This window comes from Daldinia decipiens, assembly GCF_022478715.1.
Source record: "Daldinia decipiens strain CBS 113046 unplaced genomic scaffold F4813scaffold_31, whole genome shotgun sequence".
Lineage (NCBI taxonomy): Eukaryota > Fungi > Ascomycota > Sordariomycetes > Xylariales > Hypoxylaceae > Daldinia > Daldinia decipiens.
The window spans coordinates 126,340-150,561 of NW_026054574.1; the positions used below are offsets into that span (position 1 = coordinate 126,340).

Here is a 24,222-nt window from a genome sequence, read left to right on the forward strand (position 1 = left end):
GACATCTACAGGAGAAAAGAAGGTGATGCGAGATAATTGATGGGATTCAAGTTCGTTCCATACCGGTGGCGGCTGCTTTATCGACGTGTTACAAGTAAATGAGACGTGCTGGTTCTCTCGAGTATCTAATGCGTCGTCCCGTGCGTTGGAGTCAAGATTGGAGAAGGACTCGGATTAGGTGAAGGTGAAGCCGACGTAACGAGACGGCGGGATGGGTTCCGTAAATGTTTGGCTAAGCCAGAAGAGTAGGCCAAATATTATTGTGCTTTCCATCCAGAATCTTTAGTTAGTCCCTACGATGGAGACGAAATGATGGGCTATGGAAGGGTATATTGTTTTTGTTTGGTGTCTTATTGTCGAAAATAATTGAACGAGAAGAGACACCAATAATCTGGAGATTGTATTGGAGATTGTACAATACCTAGGTATGTACTTTAAGGTAAAGTTACCTCCTAAGGTTAGGTACCTCTTTGCCTAAGGCATGCGGGCAGCATGCAGCATAGGTAGCACGCAGGTACGAGGTACAAAGATCGGCAATGACTGGAGTGGATGCTGTAAGTATTTTTACAGCCGGTCGGTGGCTTCCGTCGGTGACCCAAGGTACAATACCTTTTTTAATTCGGTAATTCGGTTTAGGGATATAGCTATCGACTATGGGCACGATTGCATTTGCATATGTTTCGTCGAGTCGCTTCCCGTTGGTGCAGCTGTGGTTCTTTAAAGGTAGGTAGGTAGGTATTGCACCTAAAATATATATAGTTATATATATATAAGGTTTCGCTTAGTTAGGTGAACCAAGCAATAAGACAGCATTAAGCTCATAACCGCCGGTCGTCTCGAGAACTACCAACAGCAACAGGTTCCCATAAACAAAGATGATGAATCACATTCAGATCCGAAGAGAGAAAATTTTAGGAATGAAGTTTCTTCGATTCGGTGGAATCCATCGAAAATATCTAAGTTTTCTTCTGATCAAATCCTCCGCTCATGCCGTGGGTATCGCCCAGGTGGCAGACACTGTAATCGAAATTAGTCTTAGCGGACGCGGAACGGGTTGTGATCCGTCCAAGGAACAAGGTTGTTTAGCGGGTACCCAGCCGGCTCCTCTCATTGGCTAGCTTAGTTTTGGGAACAACAAAAAGGGTAACGAAAGAGAACATTAGAAAGAGCTGATTAGGCTGACATCATATACCTTGACCTGGGAAACATTGCAATTTCCCAACATCTGTTATAAACATGCCTAAGACATAGCAATACCTAATGTCACAAATGCCTGAGCTCGAGGACGAAGATGACCCGAGCTAACAATATTTCGAGTTCGTTAGCGATCCGAGCCCACGGTTGAATTGCTTTTATTGCCGCAGGTTATCTATTACCTACTTCAAAAGTGTCTCTGATAAACAGATTATAAGTCCTTTACGCTCATACATGAATCCTTATAAACACATGCATATGGCATATGTGATATGCTTGGAACATTATAATTGAGACATTAACACCATACCTAAATACCCAATGTTAAATGTTACGTGATACGTGATACGTGATTTATGGCCGGTGTTTTCGGACTTTCCTAATTGGAAATTTCAAAGCAAGATGGCTATATCAAGTAATCGCAAATTTTGCACATTCAAGTAACCTATTGGCTTAAGCTGAGGGACTAAAACAACCTGGTTTAGGGATTTCCGAGGCTATGGGTCAGGGGCACAGCTGAGCATCCTAGCGTTAGTAGCACATTTGCTGAGCAGCCGGCAGCTATTGTCCACTTTATTTAGCAACGTACATCCGCTATGCATGGGTTATGTTAGGTACATATGTAGGGCATGGATTATGGATTATGCAGGGGTGAGGGTAAGGGTGAGGGTGAGAGGTACGGTGGAATTTTTTAGACGAGCCGGTGAAGACGGGCGTCGGCCTCAACTACCTAACATACCTAACATATGAAGTACCTAGGTACAATACAATACAATATAATACATGACCTAACCTAGCGGAATCCGGATTTAACATCTTACAATGACAAATAACAGATCTTCATCTTACCATCTTACCATCTTACCATCATCAACAGTAACAACAAAATTTCCCATGATATTCAGCTCTAGGATCGTGTAAAAAGGGTTGCTTATCAACATTCTCAACGGAATCAACATGCATTCAACGCCTCGCCCGGTAGCTTTACGGTTTCTTCAACAAAGAACACAATCTACCCACGATAGTATGTGTTACTTTGGCTATTATGAAGCGCTATTTGCAACGCCTCCGTTTTATCTGCTGTGATAGCAGTCTAGTAGCAGTCTGCTCGAAATTGGATATTCAACGCGTGTTTACGCGTTTCCTTGGCTCCTTAGCCCTTTTCGCTATAGGTTCCATCGTGATGCGCACGCCAATCAATATCACAATCCGTTGCCAAAGTTGTGCTGATTAGGTACAATACATACTTTTCCTCTCTTGGAAATGCGGCGGGACAGTCTGTCCGATCTCCGGTTAAGGGAAACATATCCGTTGCGACCGTGAAATTTTATTCAGGTTCTGCCATGGGACTATACACATATACCTACTATATACCCAGGACGATAGGTTCCTCTCGTATGTCGCATCGATTGTGTCGCTGGCTAGCAAATATACGTACATACCTCTCTACTTATAGTACATCTGAGCAAGGTGAGTACCAGAACCAAGGTAGGTAGGTATATTTACATTATCTATTTGACTCTCCACAGGTATATTCTAGCCATCTGCTAGAGAATTAGCCGTGGTGGGCATGTCGTCGACTTTGCATTATTCCCTCTCGCTCGTGGGTATCAAGAAAGAAATATAGACGCTCGCAAAAGGTTATCGTATGCGTTTCGAAGTTACATTACATGCGTAACATAGCATTAGGTACGCAGTAAGGCTGCGCATCCTAAACTCCTAAACTTCACGGTTAAACCAAGTGGCTTATGGAATGAGGGGGAGAGCGAGCAGAAGGGAAGAATGTGGCTGGGTTGTCTTAGGTCGGAGCTCTTCTCTCGCGAAATCGTCATCAATCAGTCAAATTGGCAGCAAAGTCGATTCTTTTTGAGCTTCCCGGACCCGATCGAGCCATGACCAGGATATGGCCCGGGTCCCACACCTACCTACTTGCTACTTGCTACCTTCTACGTGCTGAGCCTTAACTGACTTTGGTGGCTTCTTGGATGCGCGTGCTAGTCCATAATGACGGACACCCATCCTGCAACTAGGGGGTAGAGAAGCAAGAATGGGCATACGGTAACAAGCAGCAGCAGAAGCTCTCAGAGCTCCCCCGTCCGACCCCCTCTTCCCTCGCCCGTTCCCCCAAAAGCTCCCAGCTCCAAGCTTACCAGTCCCCTCCCCTCTCGCACTCTGCGCTCTACTCCCCCCCTTCCTAAGCAGCCTTTCCCCAAGCACAGCGGCCAGCGTTTCTCTCCCTACCACCCCAGCTCTCCCCCTTCTCTATCCTTTCTTCCATCCTTTTCTTTTCTCCTTTCCCATCTTTTTTCGTACGAATCTCATCCATAGTTTTCTCCTGTCCATCAATCCGCCAGCCCGCATTCTAATTTTCCATCGAGAATCCCTCCCCAAGCTTATTTCAAGTCCCAAAACAGTCCCAAAACATGACTTCTCGGAAGAGAAAGCAGGAGGAAGAGGAGGAAGAAGAGCTCGTTGCTCTACCCAGCGACGAAAGCGAAGAGGAAGAGGAATAGTAAGTTGTTCATTCTATTTCACCAGGCGATATCTTCATGGCCGCGCAATGTTGGAAAATTCGCCAAGGAAGGCTTCTCGTCGCAAAAGATGCGCCGGCGTCGCATTCGTCGTTGGTATCGTCGCGCATACCCGCGCAATATCGTAGATATCTTGTCTTGGACGCCGCGTTATCCAATGCTACCAATTCTTCAGCTTAAAGATGCATTGCCTACTAGAGAATACATGTTAACCCTTTACACAATAGTATATCGGAAGGCGATGAAGATGACGGTGCCGATGATGTTGAGGACGACGAAGAAGAATATGACGAAATAGTCGAGCCTGAGGAGGAAGAGGAAGAGAAGAATGGTGTAAAGCGTAAGTTGATCCGCTCATAGCCCTGATGATTGATGGGACCTACCCGTCTTGACTAACGAATTCAAAAGTAGCACCAGTTCAAGCTCAGCCCGAAGCCCCTCCAAAGAAGAAGCTGAAGACAGCAAATGCCCCAACCGAGCCTATTCCCGTCGTCAAGAATGGCGAAGAGGAGGGCGAGGAAGAGGAGTTCGATAACGACGATCTTGAGGACGAGGATAACTTGGAGGATGTAGAAGAGGAAGAGGAAGAGGAAGAGGAAGAGGAAGAAGGATATGATGACGAAGAGGATGTCGATGATGACGAGGAGAACGGCGTCGACGAACCCAAGAAATTAGGCATCGACGTCGATCTGCCTACCAATGGCAAGACCCATGCAGTGAAAGAAGTTGCTGCTAACGGCGACGAAGCCGACGACTGAGTTCCCTCATACGGTCCTAGCCCAGGTCTGAGACGACAATTTTGACATCTACTCGGACGTTAAGCCTAGTGGCTACCACGAGCTGCTATGGTGTCTTGTCCTCGATTCTCAATCATTTCACCCCGATCTTCTGCCAACCCATTCCCATGATACAGACGTTGCTTTTCCTATTTCATCACTATTTGTTTCGTCAATGGCATAGAAGGATTCTTGTGTGAATTCAACAGCACATTTAATGGAAAGGGGTCAAGATTTTTTTGCTCTCGTTTAATTCTCGATAAGAATTTATTTGGATGACGTTTAATTGAGTGACACGTAGTCTCAATGCCTATGATAGGTGGTTCGTCCAGCACTGGTGATGATGATTTCATAGTCTTATGCGTATTCATAGTACGCTTCGTAACTCTACGCAGAGCAACTTTGACAATAGGCGTTATATCTCATCGACCCATGCTAGATCGACCATGTAATGTACAGACAGTTGACACACGTAAGAAGTTCGCGAACGGGGTTGCGATACTCTTATATATCTCAATTCCATGCCTTTTCTCGACCTCGTACCCCACAACCCCACGTTCGGCTTGAACTAAGACCAAGGGGGCGGTTGACAAGTGTCCATCCACCTCCGGTTGGTCGGAGGCGACCAGTGAATGCGGCCTGACGAGAAGAAACGAGCTCGATTGAGCGAGTGCAAGGCTAGAGACCCACTCGTAATGTTCGTTTTCGAAGAGATGCTGGCGTATCACCTACGAGATTGAAGGATATGACGCGCGTGGTGGTCGATAGAGATGGGCGAGTATTGGTGACGGGATGGTTGGGCTGACAGACATCGTGGGCTTACATATGTCTGTCTACCTTACCTCCGAGGGCCTGTACATGGTAGTAAATTATAGATCTACAGAGCGAGACTCTAGGACGCATTTGATTGATGGTCTTGGTCGTATCGCTTATGCCTACTTGTGCGCAGAAAATAATGATATAAGCAATTTCAGAATCAACTAGATTAGATCATGTTGGCTTTCTGTACGAGCGATTATTAGTATAACTAACCTTTAATCTTTAATTCATCTCTACCTTCGAGATAACGAAATTATATTTAAAATATTCAACGTGACTGGCTTAGATCAAATTCAACGTAGACCGACAATTGAGAACCATCACAAACCACCACAAACCACCACAAACCAAATCATCTAATATGAGCCTCGGCCTGTTTCTACCGCGCCGCTCGACTCTTATACATACCTAGGTAGGTAGCTAAAGATAAACCTGGGTTATATGTCGCCAGTAGTACTTCTGCGGAAACAACCGTTATACCTACGCCGCAACAAACACGACGGAACAAGAGGCGTCAGCACTAACTAGTTCAAGCGATTATCGCTATGCGACTGCTACGAGGATCGGCCGCGTTGGCATGCCATTGAAGGCAAGGGAAGTCCTACCGCCGAATATAACTCCATAAGTGTTTTATTACCAGGCGATCCCATCCTACTTTCTATCTTATCTCTTGTTTACGCATTTATGCAGTCGGCCCGGCTCGACGTCTTATTAGTTTATTAGTACACATTCCTCTTCCGTTTCATAAAGAACCATTCAGTTGGGATTGGCTGAGACATGACTTGGATGAAATGGACAGCTCCCTGTATACGTATTAGTACTGATATTGATATTTAGTTAGGGAATATTCTACGCGCCGTTTGTCTGATCCATTCTTTACCCCGAGACACTGAGGATCGAGTATAAAAGTAAACCTCTAGGTTATACAATGAGTAAATATCACTGGTCAACATTTATCATGATTAACAGGCCGATATAAAATAGTCGCCGGTACGTGTTTGATACTAATATCATCGTTGCCGACCAAAACTACATTAGTTCTTAATTGTTGGGTATCTACAGTAGGTAATCTAATTGGATGTTTCGCCAACCCCTTGTGCTCGAAAGTTATCATTCATATAATCGTATATCGCCGCTTATCCCTCCTCGGCGTCCATAGTGTCATGTCGTCTTTTCCCGGAGCCTTTGGCCGTATGGCGACCTCTCAGGACTGATCCTTTATTACCCCGGTCTTCGAGCAGATGCTTCATCTCGTTACGCGAGTGGCGTTGTGCCTCCTCGACTCGACGCTTGAAGACCATAACCTCTTCCTTACTAGTCTCGTATTCTCCCAATTTCTTACCTAGAGCTGCCTCGATCCGCTGGTAGATTTCAAGGTCGTACTGCGTAACTAGACTTAAAGCTTGGCCAGCATTTCCCGCACGCGCAGTTCTTCCGACTCGGTGAATATATGTTTTACCTGCGAGTCACTATTAGCAAATCTAGACCACCATGTAGGCTCTAACGAACTATGTTCCCTAAAAGGGGGTAAATAGGGGGCACCAAAAAGGTCAACTTACTATCTTGAGGTAAATCGTAGTTGATTACGACATCAACTTTGGGTATATCTAAACCTCGCGCGGCAACGTCAGTCGCGACTAGGATATCACGCGATCCTGATTTGAACTTGTTCAGAGCACCCAATCGCGCAGATTGTGACAATTGACCTGCAAAACTGAAAGTCAGCAATAATCCAAAATTGCAACCGATGTGACTTCTAACTGACCATGGAGAGGAATTGCCCCGAAACCCAAGTATCGAAGAAAGATTGCGACTCTCTGAGTTTCGTAGACGGTCCGCGTGAATATTATGGTAGACCGTCCGGTAAACTCGCTCGCCACCAGGAATATCAAGTATACGTCCTTGTGCATATGCGGTATGAAGACATAGTATTGCTGTAGAGTTGAGACGGTCTGGTACTTGTTGCTGCTGATGCTGACACGTAGCGGGTCTCGTAGACTGGCTCTCTGTAGGCTTTCGACCTTTGACGACATCGTAGCGCTGAACAGAAACGTGCGCCTTTCTCTCGGGAGGAACTTGAGCAGTTTATCGAGTATGGGGCCGAAATCCATGTCTAGGAGTCGATCGGCCTCATCGATAACCAAGTATTTCGTATTTGACAGTTTGAAGCCCTTCGTCTTCTCGAGATGATCCAGTAGTCGTCCCGGAGTGGCCACAACAATATGAGGTTTTTTGGACAAGGCGATGGACTGGGGGACCATGTCCAAACCGCCGACGATGACGGCGCATCTTACTGATATGGAGGCGCCGAGAGCATCTACTGCTTGGCCAATCTGGGCTGCAAGCTCGCGAGTAGGAGCTAGTATAAGACCGAAGAAGGGCGAAGGTTTCTCGAGGAGGGCTTGGAGGATAGGTAGGACAAATGCGGCCGTCTTTCCGCTACCAGTCTCAGCCAGTCCTACGAGGTCCCTATTCTGTAGAGCAAGGGGAATCGATTGCGCCTGGATCGGTGTGGGGTTTTTGTAGCCAAGCGAGTGGCATGCTTCGACTAGAGCATCAACGATGCCCTATTAAATATCATGTTAGGGAAACGTTCGGCGATTTTGGAGTCTGAGAATCGAATATGCACGTACCAAATCTTTAAACGTTTTCGGGGTAGAATCGACGACAGAGCCCTCTACGGTCTCGGAGTCGGGAGATTCATCTTGGCCTTCAGCGGCGGGCGATAGCTTTCGCCTCTTTGGAGAAGACATTTTTGGGAGAGGTTGGAGGTTGTAGATTAAAAGTAGAAAGTAGGGCGAGACAATTTAGTAGAGTACTACAAAATGTTATTAGTCCAACAGAAAAAAAGTTTGTCTTGCTGTCTCGAATAAAGTTCGCGATCGGGCAAAAAGTTGATAAATCCGATTTGATGCGTGCGCATCCCGCATCCCGCATCTGCAAAAAGTTGACCGCTTTCTCTTTTGGTATGTTATCTTATCTGCCCAAGGCCCCACATAGTATAAGGTACTAAAATCCGTCGGCACACTCTAGCGTTAATAATAGTAGACGATACTTGATATCTGTGGGGCTACTATTTTTCTGCCGTTCGACGAAGAAAAAAAATACAGCTTCTCTAGTTGATCTAATCTCTCTGGCAGTTCTGCGCTTAAGCTTTAGGTACACATTCATCCCACCTACAAGACGATTGATATTCGAAACGAAAGCGCAAATACTGGAATATCAAGCTGCATAGAGATACCCAGTTTTCAATAGAAATTGTATTCGCAATGGCTAAGAGTCGGACGAAGAAACGCACCCATGTCGGCGCCAGCAATCCCAAGTACAAGGCCCCTCTGGTAGGCCGCTCTGCTGTTCAAGATCCCAAGAGCATGGTCATTCGTATCGGCGCCGGCGAGGTCGGGTCAAGTATCAGCCAATTAGCAAGAGATGTGCGCCAAGTTATGGAACCTGGCACAGCTAGTCGTCTAAAAGAGCGCCGCGCGAACCGTCTAAGAGATTATATAACTATGACCGGTCCCCTGGGCGTCACTCACCTACTCTTATTCTCTCGATCCGAGTCTGGGAATACGAATCTACGTATAGCTACCACGCCGCGTGGCCCTACCTTGCATTTCCGTGTCGAGAAGTACTCTCTTTGCAAAGATATCCGCAAAGCGCAGAGGCATCCGAGAGGTGGAGGGAAAGAGTATATCACATCCCCATTGGTATGATTCATGATCTTATTTCTCTTTAAATTTACCTATATAGGTACATATTGCTAACTTGCGATCCGTCTTTAGTTGATCATGAATAACATCTCCACGCCAGGCGCAGACGCCAATTCCAAAGTCCCTAAACACCTTGAGACGCTCACAACTACCGTATTCCAATCGCTTTTCCCCCGTATCAACCCACAGACTACACCCCTCAAATCGATAAGGAGAGTTCTACTTTTAAACAGGGAGCCTGCTACGGACGAGGATGATGGCTCTTTTGTGCTCAACTTCCGGCACTATGCTATATCTACCAAGCCTGCTGGAGTGTCTAAACAACTCCGTAGGCTCGACGCTGCTGAGAAGCTCTTTAGCGCCAAGAACCGGAAAGGCGGCGTCCCGAATTTAGGAAAGCTGGAGGATATCTCCGAGTATATGATAGGAGGCGAAAATGGCGAGGGTTACGTGACGGACGGTACCAGTGGAAGCGAAATGGACACGGACGCCGAAGTCGAGGTTCTAGAGGATGCGCCGCGCAGAGTGCTCTCGAGCAAGGCTCGCGCGGCCAGGCTGGAAAGCGGAGATAAATATGTAGAGAACGACGAGAAGGTAGAGCGACGGCGCGTCACCTTAGTCGAACTCGGACCTCGTATGAAATTACGCATGACGAAGGTCGAAGAAGGTCTGTGCTCTGGCAAGACGATGTGGCACGAGCATATCCACAAGTCAAGACAGGAGATACAGGATCTCGAGCAGCGATGGGAGAAGCGCAGAGAGGAGAAGGAAGCAAGGAGAAAGCAGCAGAAGGCCAACGTGGAGAAGAAAAAGAAGGAACGCGAAGCAAACGGCACCAAGAGCAAAAAGGACGGAGCAGCCGGCGAAGATGAGGATGACGAGGACGTTGAAATGAACGGATATAACAGTGATCTGTTCGACGAAATGATGGAGGAAGACGAGATAGACAGCGAAGGATTAGCAGGAGACGCGGAAGAAGCAATCGGTGATCAGATGGATGAAGACGAATGGGAAGACGAGAGGGAAGAGATTGCGGATGAAAACTAATCCTTCCTACTTTGTCGGGGTTATGATAGTTGACATGGGTATGGTGTCTGGCGCATTACATTTATGCTGCGTAATATCATGTCTATCGAAGAGAACTCTTGATTTATCTCTGAAGTGTGCGGTCAGATACGAGTAGCTCTTGAGGTTATGGCTTTGAGGGCTGAAGTTATCCGAATTAGAAAAGGAGTTTACTAAGAAAGATGTAAATTATACTCTTCAGAGCCTATATTAAAAGTTCAACTAAAAAAGGAGAGGGATGCTGATACCTGGGTATTCTAACCTACCTCGTATCTAACCATTCCCCCTTTTAGGCACCAGCCATCAAATATATCCGGCGTATAGACTTGAAAAGCAAATTACCGGCATTGAATCATGAAGTAGAAGCCTGGTGGTGTAGTAGCAGCACATCCCATCATCACAGGCTTCTGAGCAACGAACTCAGATGAGATGTCGAGGTTAGAAAGGTAGTAGGTTCAAATCCTACCCAGGCTATATCCTTTTTATCGTATCGTCACACCCGTTGCGTTTAGGGCTATAGTTCCTCAGTATAAGCTTAGGTTAACTACAATGAATATATAGGCAAGTCTTTCTGCGACTAGCGAGTTATAACATATGATCTGTTATTGTTAGATTGATACATATAGTTGAACTGAACTATTAACGCCTACCCTTCTATCCTCTTGCAAGGGCACTCCGCGCTTCTTATACCAAATCCTGGTATATCTACTACCCCTGAATCTACCCCTAACCCACTTATACCCCAACAGTTATCTTGATACCCGCATCTATACGCAGCCCTGTTCCATTAATAAACCCAAAGATTATATCCGTAACAACTATATAAACAGTTCTTCACTTGTGACTTCTCGTTGAAATAATTAGACCGGCCAAATAGCTTACTAAACTCGGTATATCGTGAATATTAGGGAAAGTAGCGTATCTACTCATGATTAATGGGCCCTATTGATTCGTATAAGGCTTAAACTCATTCAAATGAGCAAAATATGGTTGGTATGTTTATAGGAATTCCTTAGCGTCTATTAGGTTAGAGAAATATTTGGCTTATAGGTCAAGTATATGGTGAAGAGCTTTTGCAACAGATCCGCCTACTCTACTCCTGTGAGAGCTAAAGCTCATTCATCCGTTTGTAATAGTATTGATCATTCTTTGTACATTGTATTTACATATATGTCTAAGTTACTAAGGTACGGGAGATTTTGTCTTATTATTTTGCTCAGTTGTTGCAATCATTCATAGGACTCCTTTTTATATTAGGTCCAAGTTCCGTTTGATGGGCCAAAGTATCCCACATCTGGCATTTGTAACCACGGCAGACCTTGGCCATCGGCAGTATTCTGCCATCTAAACTGGATGTTAGCGAAGCCATAGCTGTATAATCTATATGTTGTACTTACACCGTATTTCCCCACCAATCGGGAAATTGTACGTTGGGTCCATAAGTAACAGCGAAGAAAATGACGATGCCACTGATCGCGAGGCCACTATAATAACGAATTGATGGTTAGTTATTTTGAGAACATTGGGGCCTAGGTCTGTTTCGGGAGCAGCAACTCTAAAGTTGCTTCGGCTGGGAGACAGTGACTCTAGAGACGAGCTGAAAGGGGTAAAAAGAAATCATCGATGTTACGTACATGTCTAATGCCGCTGCAAGCACATAGTTGTACTTTGCCCACCAAGCGTAGAATCTGTTATAAATGATTTTGTTGAAGATCAGGTTGACAATATACCAACTGCTGTAGTTGATGCCTGTCGCTGGCGGGACGTTGTACGTGCCGACGAATATGAGCGGCCAGTTGATCTTGCGGACGAATTCGTTTCCGGTCTTCTTCCAGATATAATAGGTAATCGGTGGTAGGATTAGTCCGATCCAAAAGAAATGTAAGAGGCCGCTGTATATCTGGCCGACAGAGTATAGGCGCGCGGGTCCGACCAAACCCCATATTACGGAACTGCTGTAAACGGTACGACCTTGGGGGCAGCTAAAGCCGTTGGGTTGATCTACCGTGCAGATCTCAGGTACGTTCCCTAACATCCACTAGATTATCTAGGATTAGCAAGACTTCTATGCTGAATAGTATCGTGGTGAATCGCGCGACCCCTTTTAGAGTAATTTGAAAATTGCTTACCAGCGTGACGCCCACCTGCGTTATAGCACCGAGTATAGTAGCCAGGCCTTGCGCCCAGAACAGAGTGCGCGGCGGAATCTTCAAGTAATGGCCCAGCTTCATGTCGCCGGCAAAGTACAACCCTTGGCCTACCACATCTTGGGACAGAGTCTTGAACAAGATGTTTGCTATGGGCTTCCCCTGAAACATATACCCACCCATAAATTCGGATAGGACGTTAAGCTGGTTCGCATCCACGTTCGTCAGCCCCTGAATTATGCCGCAGGGCACCATGTATATGCCGCCAATCACGATCGCAAGTACAATTCCGTACACGGGTAACCCTGTGTGATATACCTCGGTCATGGCGACGCTCATTCCAAATACGATAAGCACTATCGAAGACCACCAGTACCAGGGAGCGTTCTTATAGCTCTTCATAAGTCGCGCGTGGATATCAAGCTTGAGAGTTCCGCGTACGGCATGCATGATTTCTTCCCAATGGAAACAGTAGACATGCGACAAGACACTATCATCTCTCGTTAGACATTGTGCTACGAAGTGCGCAGAAAGCCGGATCTGAAACTCACCTGGTGATCGACGCAAAAGAGAGACCGTAAACGAAGGCGAAAGTCGCGGGCAAGTAGGGTGGTGAGTATGCCGCGTACTTCTCTTCGTCGAAAAGGTTATTGGTAATGACTTTTGCAGTGTCGTAGACCCCTCCAAAACGGTCATACACCTCTGCAGTGCAAAGAGGCAAGTAGGACGTAAACCACGTGTTGGTGTAATAGATAGCCGGCGTGACGATCCAAAAGAAGATGGCAAATCCGGCGAAGACGTTGGCAGCAGCCCAATGAGGACTAAGTAACGGATTCGTATTGTATACGACCATGGACCAGTCAAAGGTTAAGGGGAACAGCCCCAGGCCCGTTACCATGCCGAAGATCTGATTTACCGCGAGGTTGTTGGGTGCAAGCCAACATATCCACGTGAAGTAACTCAGGCCGGTGAATATCAAACCGGGAAACCAATACCACACAAAAGCAGCGGTGCCCACTACCATAAAGAATTTGATACGGGTTATCTTCCACCCGTCAGCCACTGCGTTAGTTCGAGAATGAATCGAGCTCAATAGTGCCACGTTGCTGAGGACGCCGGGCCAAATCATGGTGGCGGGCTCAACGAGTAGCCTTCTGCAAAGGCCGGCAACGCCGTATCCGCACAGCTGACAGCAAATGACGACCAGGACCGAAAATCCAGGTGGCATATCGATGCCATACAGCCTAGAAGCCTGTATTAGGCTCGTAGCATCGGCGGAGCCAAATCCAAAGGAGACGTTGCTCATGATGGTCACCATGGCATGCTCCTTGATGTTGAAATGGTGATCAGGATTGAATCGGCTGATAGGCAGCAGCTTGGCCATGGTGACTCCGAGAGGGAAAGCCAGCAGTTCTGCAACAAGAGACACGATATGAACTCCCGGATAACGCAGCGAGAAGAACTGATTTACACCTGCTCCTAGGAACACGAAAAGCTGCTACTTGTCAACGAGATTGCCTATCAGGACGGTTCTCGGGTTAAAACTTACGATACCGAGGAACCATGCTCTGAACGTGTTCACGGGCATGCCGGGATCGTCCGTCTCGGGTACCACGGCCCGCACGGCGGGGAATGGGCTCGTGTCGGCATCCCAATCTCCCTCCTCTTCGGCCTTGGAGAGAATTTTGGCTATGTCGACTTCCAGATCAGCCAGGTGCCCCTCTGCAACCTCGACGTCGCGGCCCGGAGGTAGGTCATCGCTGCCCTTCTTGTCGATATCGCTGGCGCCCTTCTCCGGTATGATGATATCCGTCTTGGCTGACATGGCGCAAACAGACCTATCCTATGCCGGGATCGAAATAGATGACAAGAAGGAGGTAGGGTTTATTTGATGCGACCATGTCTTGGATATTTAAATATTAAATATTTAATGTTGGAAACCTCTGTAGTCTTATCTATCCATCTTTCCCGGTTAACCCCTTGCACCTATCTGCACCTATCTGTACCTAGGTAGGTATCTTTACCCATCCAAACTGGGGTATTTTTGATGTTATCACAAGGGGTGTAATTAGGTAAGATCAATTAGCCCACGACCAACGACCAACGGCCAACGGCCAACAACATACCTATCGTAGGTACCTATAGGTACACTACACCTTAGGGTGGGGCTACTACCCTTTACTATGCCCGAGGAAGTCTATATAAGAGTCAGCCAATCAGGTGCTACGGGTTTATCTACATCCCTCCTGCCTCTTTTAGCTCGAGCCCGTACTATGTATATACTATGTATATGTATGTGGTGTCATGGTGTCAAATGGTAAGACAATTACCTATTAAGATAGTGCGGGCTGGTCTGTATTACAAAAGCGCATTGTTGATTCTCTCAAGGGCTATAGTCTATGGGGTTACTATTGCTTATAGGGTATTAGGTATGTATGTAGGTAGATTGTAGATTTAGTTAATTGGCCTACATGTAGTGGATGATATTAAAAGTATGTACCTACCTCCTTAGCGGGAATACCAGGGAATTTGTAAGCTTTTAGCAGGCCTTGTATTTCAGGTAACCCTAGGTACTGGGTTTAAAAGCCAGGGTCTTAGCACCACTTTTCAAAGAGGTAGACTATAAGTAAATTACCTACATACCTAATAACCTCCTAGTCACACGTATGTAGATACAGGCAATATCGATGGTGTTATGTGAGTAAACTATAAACAACCCCCTTTCCTGCAGCTATATATTCTCTCTCTTTGGCCATGGCCACCAGCCGTCCATAGGCATGTCATCATAGATGGCATTATAGGCCTCCCATGGTTTCTTTTTAATCCATGAATATATGTATTCTCTGCGACTACCCCAAGCATATGCAGAAACCACATTCTGGATAGAAAGCTCTCCTAATTTAATACCGGCCAAGGTCTTGCAGGTTTCAGCATGAACTTGTAAGTGGGCAATCCACCTTGGGGGTTCTTGTTGTATGTCTTGTAGAAAGTAGTGACGCGTCCAGGTCAGTCCTGCTTCGCAAAGATCCTCGAAGGTTTTGATGTGCATGTACGCGGCAGAAATCTCAGCAACATATCCATCTTCCCACAGGACACTATCCGTTGTCCAGCGGAGGCCCTCGAGCATGAGTTGCGGTACGTTATCGCATTTAATAATCATCTGAGCAGACCATAACTGTGTTGGATAGGGCTTAGTAGGGTCAGGACTGAAACAAAATGCTATATGGGATTTCGTTTCTTTCTCAAAGTATCTTTTTCCGTTGGTTGCTGGTGGTACTACTCGGTGTGGTTGCTGGTCGCTTGTATTAAGGCTCTCATACGCTGGAGGTGCAGCTTCCGGCTCGTCAGAACTCATTTTCTCCATTTTATTTGGTGGCATTAAGACCATTCAATGTTGTGCAGATAGGTACTTCGTTGTTTGTAGGGTGTTCTTGCTTGAATAGTAATATGTACCTAAGGTAAGGAACAGTTGATATTGGCTTCAAAGGCATTTGCGAGTAAATGGTGGGCGTGCCTACCTTTATATATGTCCAATTAGTAGCTTTGACTATTACGCTATTCTCTCGGACCCTCGCAAGGTTTCAAATATGTTGAACCTGTTGAAAGAGTTTATTAGATTGCGCTAAGGCAGAAGCCACAAGTGCACGTATGCGTATGAGATGACAACTTAATAAATTAGGTAGGTAGGCACTTCTTTACATATTAGGTACTCATTGGCTAGGTAGGTACCTAGGTAGGTAGCTCTTAACATACATGTAAACTAACACTCGCGCTCAGATGCGATTGACTTGTTGCGCAATGACAACAACTACCTACATGTGTAGAAGGCACTGCTAGACCGAACAGAAGGAAGCAAAATTAAAACATTAAACTTCAAGTAGGTACATCCACCCATGAAAACAAACCCGTGCCCATTCAAAGTTCGGCAGGTTATGACTCTGTTTCGTTGCCGTAGATACAAGTGCAAGAACGATCTGTTACCTAAACTTCAAGGGTCAAGAGTTCTTCTCAACTCTTTCTACCCAACTTTACTTTACCTTTTCCACATTCTAGTTACTCAAATCAAACATCAGAGAACCTATCAACTCTACATAACTATCCGAGCAACATACCATATCTCGAACCTATTCTACATTATACATTACTACAGGGATTGCCGTCCTTTCAACACCCACGGAGTCCACTATACACTCCACCTCCCCTAACTTCACCATTCCGGGCCACCCCACCGGGAATTCCAAGTAAGCGTTTAATATTTTCGAAATATCCCGAATACCTTCCAAATATCCATATACGAATTGATATTGGGTTAAGCCGGAACAGGGCAGCCAATTGGAGGCAACCGGGGCGGGGAAGTGAGAGTGGGTGGATGTAGAGGACCGGGTGTTGGTGGCAGAAACAGTTCAACGGTGCCTGGCAATGCGTGAAAGATTTATATTTGTTTAATGTTTGGGGGGGGGGGGGGGGTTATTAATATCAACTTTAAGGGTAGTATTAACGGGCGTATTAGTTTGGGTTTTGATGAAGTAATTTTATTAATAGAGCAGTAAATATAATCAAGAAGATTTGAGGTTAGCGGTTAGCAAAGTTCGGATGATGGGATGATGGGATGATGTTGTTACGAGGTGGAACTAAACAGTAGGGAAACAACTTTGTTGTTCCGCGAGGGACTCTAATCTATCTACGAGAGTCTGTCTATACATATTCTTCATTAATAGAATTTGAAAACTTCTTATATAGTGATCAAGGTTGGATGGGCTTAAATGACTATACCTCTTAATGTTAGATGTTATAGATGCTAGTAGCCTTATACGCTTAGAGAGGCCAGTTATGGCGTTAGATACACATAAAAACAATAACAGAATATGAAAAAACAATTGTGTAAGACAAGAAGATTTCGCACAAGGGAACAAGGCATGTATCCTAAAGCAAACCCTTCGGCAAACGTTCAACTTCGATCAATGGGATAAACTTCACTCTTGGTATTAGGTATAACTACGATGCTACCAGTACTGTACCTAACTTAGAGGTGCTCCTATAGTGTCCGTATATAACATGCCGGCAACACTAGCGGATGTCAGAGTCGAAATAATACCAGAAACAAGGGCTGAAATGGCAACCCTAGACACATCCCCGGCACGTTCGGGGGCAAGCTGATTCAATACACCGATCTGAGTACCGAGAGAGCCGATGTTGCCGAAACCCTGTCATAAAAATTAGTATCTGGAAGCGAGAGGAGGATAGAGGGTAGGACTTACGCAGCAAGCATAGGTGGCGATGATCCGGGCTCGCGGACTCAAGCCCGCATAGCGAGGATTCGACTTAAGGGCGTCGAATGCCTTGAACTCGTTGATGATGATTTTCAGACCGATTAGTTCTCCGACGAGCAAGAGATCTTCATTCGGTACGCCAAGTAGCCAAGCTACGGGGTAGAAGCAGTAACCAAGGATAAACTGAATGGTTAATTCTTGAATGCCCCAATAACTACCCCACCACGTAAGAAGTCCGTTGATTAGACCAACAAAGGCGACGATGCAGAGAAGCGTGGCTATAATCATGCCGGCGATCTTCAACCCGAGCCAGGCACCGTCCGCAAAGGCGTGCAACGCATTGGCAGACCTGTGCCCGTCGTCCTCTGGGATAACTACGCGGCCGGATGTTAGGGTCTCTTCCGTCTCTGGGAAGCGCATCTTAGAGACAGCGAGGGATGCCGGGATAGACATGATGCAGGAAGAGACGAGCGCCTGAGGACTTAGGCCAAGCCCGATGTAGGCCACAAGCACGGAACCGGCGATGGTGGCAAAGCCGCACGTCATAACCTGATGGATCTCGGCCATGGTCATATGCGCGATAAACGGACGTACCAGCATGGCAGATTCTCCCTGTCCGATGAAAGGGGTCGCGGCGGCTACTACGGCTTCGGCACCCGAAACGCGGAGAGTCCAGAAGAAAAAGACGGCAAACTTGCTGACGAACCACTGGATAAGGCCGACGTGATACAGGAGGGATACAAGAGCGATGAAGAAGATGATGGGCGGCATGACAGTAATGAGGAACCAAGTCATTTGCCTCACTGTAGCATCCGTTAGGAATTCGACACCCTCGCCGGCGAAGCCTAGCAAGGTTCGGGCCAGCGTAGAAATGAAGTTGAAGATGTCATAACCAGCCTGGGATCGCAAGACGAAGACGGCGATAATGAACTGAGTGAGCATTCCGCCTGGAGAAACGAGTCAGCGTATCGTCGATTGGTACGAGGAACAGGAAACCTAATGGCCGCTTACCGATGACAGTATGCCAGGGAATTTTCCTCCAGTCCCTCGAAGTGGCAGTCAATACAGCAATCATCACTACCAGGCCAAACAGAGATTGCGCACGGCGGGCGCGCGTGTTGTCGCCGGTCTCTTCCGGCACCATAGAGCCGATTAAGAAAACTGCGACGGTGACGACGGCAGCAAGTGGGCGATGGAGCTTCTTCGGGATCATCTCGTAAATCCTGAAGGCAGTGTGACGCCAGACGAATTTGACAGGCATCATGACATATTTAATCGGGATCCAGAGGAAGATGATACGAAGCGTGATCGCCAGGTATACCAAGAACGGGATCAGCCAGTTCTTCTCGTTCCGGAAACGAACGAGGCCATAGATCCACCATCTGGAAAAGTCATGTCAGCTCTGCGACTCGATGCGCGACTGCGACGGTTCATCGGGGGGAGGTCGCGCCAGACTTACGCCGTAAAGACGAGCCAGATAAAGATGTGGACGTAGGCCCGATATCTTCGATAATAAATAGCGAAGAAGCCCTTCGGTTCTTCCTTCTCGTCGCCGGCTATATGGCCTACATTTGCGCTCTCCTCATCAGTAACCGACTTCTCGGCGGCGGCATAGTCCCGAGGTTTCTCTAAACTCTTCTCTGGCATGTTAGCCGAGTAAGTGACCTCGTTTGGATGATTGGCCGACTTCGAAAGCACGTCTTCTTGGGGCGACGAATTATGACCGGCGAGGCCTTTATTCTCGTAAGAACTCATCGGATCCAAATTCAAAACTGAGAAGGCCTTTTTAGCAAAATAAATCTTCTTCCTTCTCTATTCCTTCACTCCTCCCTTGTAAGTTTTTTTTTTTTTTCAACTCGACTCGGAGAAATTCAATCCTCGTCCCAACCGAGTGTGGCGGTGACCACGTTACGTTCCCGATGACCTAACGCGCGAGGAAGTACCTAACGCGCGAGGAAGTCTAAGAGAGGGAGGAAAGGGAAAAGGAAAAGATCGGGAAGAGAGGTTATATTATTAGTGAGATGCGGGCTGGGGGTCATCGAGGACGTCAAGTGATCGACCTACATTTCTCCAGATTGGAAGAGACAAGAATTTTAATACTTACTTTTCCAATATTAGCCTTGGTGGACAAATCGTACATTGGTGGCGATCGCGTGGTCTAGATGAACCCGGTCGACGCTAGAGTATGGAGGCCTTCTAGAAGGGGAAGGCAACCCTATCTAAAAGATATATTGGATGTAATCCTTTTTATTTTTTTTTTCTATCCCTGCGATTATGTAGGTCTGGCCGCCAAGTTGGTACACAGCAGGATACACAGCAGGACTATTTTACTTGCCTATCATATACTTACCTATCATGTCATAGTAAACGAATGCTCCCAAGAATCCGTCTGGCGCGTAGTCTTATTGCTTGACGAATTGTAAGTGGTTAAACAACGACTAGATGAAAAGATCCCGAAGCCACAACCGCAGTTGACAAGGGCAAGATAAGAACCCATCAGGGGGGGCCTCAGGACAATAGCCATACACTAGATATTCTACACTGAATTACCAAAACTTAGATAACCGTAGCTATTAATACGATATCCGCAGGTTTGATGATAAGAAAATAGCAGCTTAACATGTAGAATGTACGTAAGTTATTAGACCTAATGTTTTTCCGTCTCCGCCAAGTATTAAGGTCCGAGTCTCCGATTGGCTAAAAAATCATGATAACGGGAATTGTGATGTAACCTTTTTTTGGTAACAGTTAAGACAAGCCGGGGATAACCTGGCATGGGGTTCCCATTCGGCCAAAGTACGTACTGATAGGCGCATCCAACACGGGGCACAGCACCCTGCACACATCGCACAAACGGCATAATCCACCAACGAGATAGGCGAACACGACGTTACTTGGTTTGTTGAAATACATCGTTTGTAAGAGTCAAGTATTGCGCAGGTACTGGAAGCCCTGTGGAAACATATGTTTTGATATAACGCGCCGGAGCCGCACCAATCTTTCTTGTTAGGTATGTTCTTGGAAGCGATTACGTTGATAAGCTCACGCGAAGAATCAGCAACGATCACGAGAGCGCGGGTATAACATAACCTATGTGAAACTCGGGAGCTAAGCACATACAGCTTGGTAGCGCACGATACACGAACCATTTTTCAGAAGCGAATAGATATCATATGTAGTAAGTACTCGCTAGATACCTCATAGGTACCTAGGTACGCAGGCTTCCAGGATACGGTAACACCGACTGCGATCTCCCCGAAATGGACGTAAAAGTAGGTCCCGAGTCTTGTGTATGTATTGCATCGCTTCTCTACACCACACCAACTCCAGCTTCTACTAATTTTAACCGTCCCATTGGGTCAAGGCGCTCATTAGTATCTGAGGTGTATATAGACATCGTAAAGGTACCTACCTATACATAGCATAGAGTAAAGGTATATAGATACTTTGGAATATATCGTATTTAAAGGCAGTCTTCGTAACAAGGCCATCCAGTATAGGTATACAACGGCAATACACCGAAGTACGTCTGTTGTGAAACAATAGCAATTCGACATTTGAGTGGTCAACCTCAGAGATAAGGGAAATCAAATCACCGCTGGAAAGCTGACCATCCAGCCATCCCAGCTGAAATCAGCCTCTACACTATGTATGCATCATCTAATAAGGCGGGATACGTCTCGCAGATAAGACCACTAAAGACCACTACGGGATCTTCCAACTTTCCAATTCGGTATTCTTTTCTCCTTATCTCGAGTTTCTTGGCCTTGGCCTTGTTTACCGACAACAACCCCTACGCTCATGTTAAGATGTACGTAGTAAAGCTCTCCAGTTAAAGGCCGTAGATATCCAAGCTGGGGTCGTGTTTCTTGTCACCTTCCTAAAGCGAGAAGATGGCACGTGCGCTACATGGATGTACCGCATATCATCGATCTTACAGGAAGTCAGCCAGGTACGAAGCCTCGGTAATTGGGATGGGATACCAAATAGACGCTTTATGTACATAGGTAAGTCGGAGGGGGGGGATACGGACCCCCTGCAAGATGAGCCAATCATATTTCAAGGTTCTACTAGGGGCCTACTTTTTTTCACGTAAACTCGATGTATTTTTTTTTAATATTTTCTTTTCTATTTTTATATTTTACTCCACTTTCAACCAATTAAATTTTTTATTTTAATATTATTGTAAAAACAATCTTTTGATTGGGTGGTTATTTCTAAACGTCACGTAATATTTTTAAAATTGTATAAAAATATTTTCAGCTTAAACTTAATAAACCAATTAAAAAACGTATTTTAAAAATAAATAAAATATTAACGTATACATATGTTAATTAGTTATGAATGCGATAGCTTAAAATAGCTAGTAGCTCGGTTAAAGCCCGGGAAACGGGCTAAAATCAATCCAAGCCTTAATAATAAAAGAGCTAGCAAAGAGCTTAGGCCTAATCGGGAGTACGTTATGCTTAAAATGGCAAGTAAAAATCTTTTAACCAATCGTAAGCTGAGAATTTAGCGTCTTCCCTGTAATGTGCCACGCTAGGCCTAAAAGGGATAAAATCTACCTACTTTTGACCGGGGGTCCGTATCCCCCCCCTCCGACTTAGTAGCTATTTACATCGGGACGAAGCTAATGAATCTAGACCTAGGCGATAATAGTATCCGATAGGTAGTCTATTTTATTGTAGTTTGAATCCTGATTGTGCTAGCTCGTAGTCTTCGATTATCTACGTAGACTATTCCATCTCCAATTACCGGTTAAGTCTAGCATATGCTTGCTCCGGTCTTAATGGGTAGTTTGATACTAGCATAATACACGAGAGGAAAGAGATTAAGTAGTATAAGTTACTTGTACATAAGAGTTAACGAATTAAGTTGATTACGATTACTAGCATTTTGTCCAAGTTAAACATAACAGAGATCCTTTTTAATGAGTAGATATAGTACTTTGGAATCTATTGTATGACACTCACGGTATAAATTAGAGGTAAATGAAGTTATTGAAAGTTTGAATTACTATACTGTTTGTCATAGTTAGAACGAGAAGCAGGATGAATGAAAACAACTTCGTTATTCTTTAAGAAACTCTTAACTCAACTATGGAAGCTTAAGCTATACATACTAGAGGTGTCTATTATTCTAGATGCCTCTTCTAGAATCCTAATAGAATCAGGGCAACCAATGTCTTTATGTTTATGCTAGTTTCACATCGCATTGATTAACTACCAACGCCCACTTCTGAGTATCTGGCTTAGCAACAATCATCAGCCCAATTCTTTCCATAATGGTAGGAGCCCCTTTACCGGGACTCCAGGGGTCTTTTATGAGTAAAAGTGCAACTCGGAGAGTGATCTTGAGACTAAACAAGTCGATTGCTCTTATATCGAGGCCGTCGAAATAATTATCAATAAAGTAACGTATCTTGATCCCTACTGGGGGCTCATCTTCGGCTTGAACGTTAACCTCTATATCACCCGTCCAGGCCGTTAGGTTCTCATTGTCAAGTTTGAACTTCACTAGCGAACTTCGTATCACGATATAGTCATAATTTTTGCGCCATATACCGTCGATATCGTATGTCTCAATAAAAGAGTCGAGAACCTCGGCACACACGATCGTGTTGAAGGCCATACGTGCTTAATGGCCCCAGGACAATTGGCCCATGACCAAGATGGTAGTCTAGATGGTGACCAAGATCGCATTTTATCGGCCCGCCATAAAAGGCCACGGGGATCGCAGTAAGAATCTGTCCCGAGCCATCCCACAAACATATCCTCCGAACTATTTATACAAACTGGTAAAAATCGCGGCGCTTTCCTAGAAGCGAACATACTGGTCCTTGAGCCCAGATTTTCTGCCACGATATTCAAGGTGGCGTTTTTGTAGTACTCTGATATCTTTTCATTTTCGATCGAATAATCTTCGGGGTAATCTGGTATGATACATAGCTCGTCAATCCATAGATATCGAATGCAGAGATGGCGTATCAAAGTGATTGCGTCTCTGAAAGTGGGTTCCAACTCGTCAAGCTGTATGGTTTGCTTAAACCATCTTATCGATCCCATCGCCATGTCAGACTTTATCCCCCTAGTGTGAGAAATTGTCGCATATTCGTCTTTATCTTTCGTGTCTGTTTTTATGAGACGTATAGAGTCGTTACTGACGTCGATGACCCTCTTAGGTAGAATTGACGGGGCGTATCTACGACATTTTGGGTGATTCTCTTTGCACGCCTGAAGCCAATGTGCACATGTATCTAAGAGACTGGGTTCCCCAAAGTGTAGATGTATTGGTCTCCCCGAGATCTTGCCCGCTAGAGGGGATTAATTAGCGTCAGTTTCAAGCTGTAAACCCAAGTCTAAACCGCATCAAACTTACCTGCATCTGTAAACAGATGCAAACGACCAAGGTAGCAGTAGCAGCTAATCAAGAGAAACGGATCCTGAGTTTCTGCCTTAAGGAAGACACTCACACTACCAGCATTTCGATGGATTTCCTCCTCTATTCCAAGGCCAATGGTTTTAGACTTGTCTTCGGATAGAGCGGTCTCTACAGATAGTTGACAGTATCGAGCAATACCGAACTGGATAAGAGCACAATGAATCATCCTGCAGAGCTTGCACTCATGAGACGAGGCTAAAAGGTCATCATATGTTTTGTGTTTGAACCCTGGGCGCGTTTGAAGTTCATGGTATTGAATCTTCTGGCAC

At 45.6% G+C, this 24,222-nt stretch overlaps 8 protein-coding genes and 1 non-coding gene across 9 annotated transcripts; 5 read left to right on the forward strand and 4 right to left on the reverse strand.

The window, feature by feature from the left end:
• Window positions 1-3,617: 3,617 nt before the first annotated feature.
• Window positions 3,618-4,483, forward strand: F4813DRAFT_391896 (uncharacterized protein; the record flags this gene model as incomplete). The annotated part of the gene is made up of 3 exons (XM_049247224.1): window positions 3,618-3,706; window positions 3,953-4,065; window positions 4,134-4,483. The coding sequence occupies 3 exons, from the start codon at window positions 3,618-3,620 to the stop codon at window positions 4,481-4,483; spliced, it is 552 nt and encodes a 183-aa protein (XP_049097146.1).
• Window positions 4,309-5,720, forward strand: F4813DRAFT_368003 (uncharacterized protein). The gene has a single exon (XM_049244247.1). The coding sequence runs from the start codon at window positions 4,808-4,810 to the stop codon at window positions 5,066-5,068; it is 261 nt and encodes an 86-aa protein (XP_049097147.1). The 5' UTR covers window positions 4,309-4,807; the 3' UTR covers window positions 5,069-5,720.
• Window positions 5,721-6,009: 289 nt separating this feature from the next.
• F4813DRAFT_368005 (DEAD-domain-containing protein) lies at window positions 6,010-8,203 on the reverse strand. Its single transcript, XM_049244248.1, has 4 exons — window positions 7,954-8,203; window positions 7,086-7,887; window positions 6,880-7,026; window positions 6,010-6,779 (listed from the first exon to the last, which is right to left on the reverse strand). The coding sequence occupies exons 1-4, from the start codon at window positions 8,071-8,073 to the stop codon at window positions 6,457-6,459; spliced, it is 1,392 nt and encodes a 463-aa protein (XP_049097148.1). The 5' UTR covers window positions 8,074-8,203; the 3' UTR covers window positions 6,010-6,456.
• A 259-nt stretch (window positions 8,204-8,462) lies between these two features.
• F4813DRAFT_368009 (Brix-domain-containing protein) lies at window positions 8,463-10,413 on the forward strand. Its single transcript, XM_049244249.1, has 2 exons — window positions 8,463-9,027; window positions 9,103-10,413. The coding sequence occupies exons 1-2, from the start codon at window positions 8,590-8,592 to the stop codon at window positions 10,075-10,077; spliced, it is 1,413 nt and encodes a 470-aa protein (XP_049097149.1). The 5' UTR covers window positions 8,463-8,589; the 3' UTR covers window positions 10,078-10,413.
• A 46-nt stretch (window positions 10,414-10,459) lies between these two features.
• Window positions 10,460-10,569, forward strand: F4813DRAFT_t109. The gene has a single exon. It is a non-coding gene; the product is annotated as a tRNA-Asp (tRNA).
• Window positions 10,570-11,341: 772 nt separating this feature from the next.
• F4813DRAFT_183925 (small oligopeptide transporter, OPT family) lies at window positions 11,342-14,686 on the reverse strand. Its single transcript, XM_049239346.1, has 7 exons — window positions 14,573-14,686; window positions 13,792-14,439; window positions 12,794-13,737; window positions 12,225-12,732; window positions 11,730-12,133; window positions 11,493-11,579; window positions 11,342-11,439 (listed from the first exon to the last, which is right to left on the reverse strand). Exons 2-7 carry the CDS (start codon window positions 14,065-14,067, stop codon window positions 11,349-11,351), a joined length of 2,310 nt encoding a protein of 769 aa, XP_049097150.1. The 5' UTR covers window positions 14,068-14,439; window positions 14,573-14,686; the 3' UTR covers window positions 11,342-11,348.
• Window positions 14,687-14,832: 146 nt separating this feature from the next.
• F4813DRAFT_368013 (uncharacterized protein) lies at window positions 14,833-15,893 on the reverse strand. The gene is made up of 2 exons (XM_049244250.1): window positions 15,761-15,893; window positions 14,833-15,695 (listed from the first exon to the last, which is right to left on the reverse strand). Exon 2 carries the CDS (start codon window positions 15,628-15,630, stop codon window positions 14,974-14,976), a length of 657 nt encoding a protein of 218 aa, XP_049097151.1. The 5' UTR covers window positions 15,631-15,695; window positions 15,761-15,893; the 3' UTR covers window positions 14,833-14,973.
• Window positions 15,894-16,017: 124 nt separating this feature from the next.
• Window positions 16,018-16,672, forward strand: F4813DRAFT_368014 (uncharacterized protein). The gene is made up of 2 exons (XM_049244251.1): window positions 16,018-16,119; window positions 16,172-16,672. Exon 2 carries the CDS (start codon window positions 16,175-16,177, stop codon window positions 16,445-16,447), a length of 273 nt encoding a protein of 90 aa, XP_049097152.1. The 5' UTR covers window positions 16,018-16,119; window positions 16,172-16,174; the 3' UTR covers window positions 16,448-16,672.
• Window positions 16,673-17,260: 588 nt separating this feature from the next.
• Window positions 17,261-19,267, reverse strand: F4813DRAFT_398532 (H+/nucleoside cotransporter; the record flags this gene model as incomplete). Its single annotated transcript, XM_049248059.1, has 4 exons — window positions 17,261-17,446; window positions 17,501-18,459; window positions 18,524-18,894; window positions 18,972-19,267. 4 exons carry the CDS (start codon window positions 19,265-19,267, stop codon window positions 17,261-17,263), a joined length of 1,812 nt encoding a protein of 603 aa, XP_049097153.1.
• Window positions 19,268-24,222: the final 4,955 nt, after the last annotated feature.

Bases quoted from the DNA above. Each gene is read 5' to 3' on its own strand.
- F4813DRAFT_368005 (XM_049244248.1), bottom strand. From the start codon at position 8,073: ATGTCTTCTCCAAAGAGGCGAAAGCTATCGCCCGCCGCTGAAGGCCAA. The intron at 7,888-7,953 runs GTACGTGCATAT...GATATTTAATAG, and splicing joins CGAAAACGTTTAAAGATTTG to GGCATCGTTGATGCTCTAGT. The intron at 7,027-7,085 runs GTCAGTTAGAAG...TCAGTTTTGCAG, and splicing joins CGGGGCAATTCCTCTCCATG to GTCAATTGTCACAATCTGCG.
- F4813DRAFT_368013 (XM_049244250.1), bottom strand. From the start codon at position 15,630: ATGGTCTTAATGCCACCAAATAAAATGGAGAAAATGAGTTCTGACGAG.
- F4813DRAFT_368003 (XM_049244247.1), top strand. From the start codon at position 4,808: ATGCCTATGATAGGTGGTTCGTCCAGCACTGGTGATGATGATTTCATA.
- F4813DRAFT_183925 (XM_049239346.1), bottom strand. From the start codon at position 14,067: ATGTCAGCCAAGACGGATATCATCATACCGGAGAAGGGCGCCAGCGAT. The intron at 12,134-12,224 runs GTAAGCAATTTT...TAGATAATCTAG, and splicing joins CGCAGGTGGGCGTCACGCTG to TGGATGTTAGGGAACGTACC. The intron at 11,440-11,492 runs GTAAGTACAACA...CATCCAGTTTAG, and splicing joins GATTGGTGGGGAAATACGGT to ATGGCAGAATACTGCCGATG.
- F4813DRAFT_368009 (XM_049244249.1), top strand. From the start codon at position 8,590: ATGGCTAAGAGTCGGACGAAGAAACGCACCCATGTCGGCGCCAGCAAT. The intron at 9,028-9,102 runs GTATGATTCATG...ATCCGTCTTTAG, and splicing joins AGTATATCACATCCCCATTG to TTGATCATGAATAACATCTC.
- F4813DRAFT_368014 (XM_049244251.1), top strand. From the start codon at position 16,175: ATGACTCTGTTTCGTTGCCGTAGATACAAGTGCAAGAACGATCTGTTA.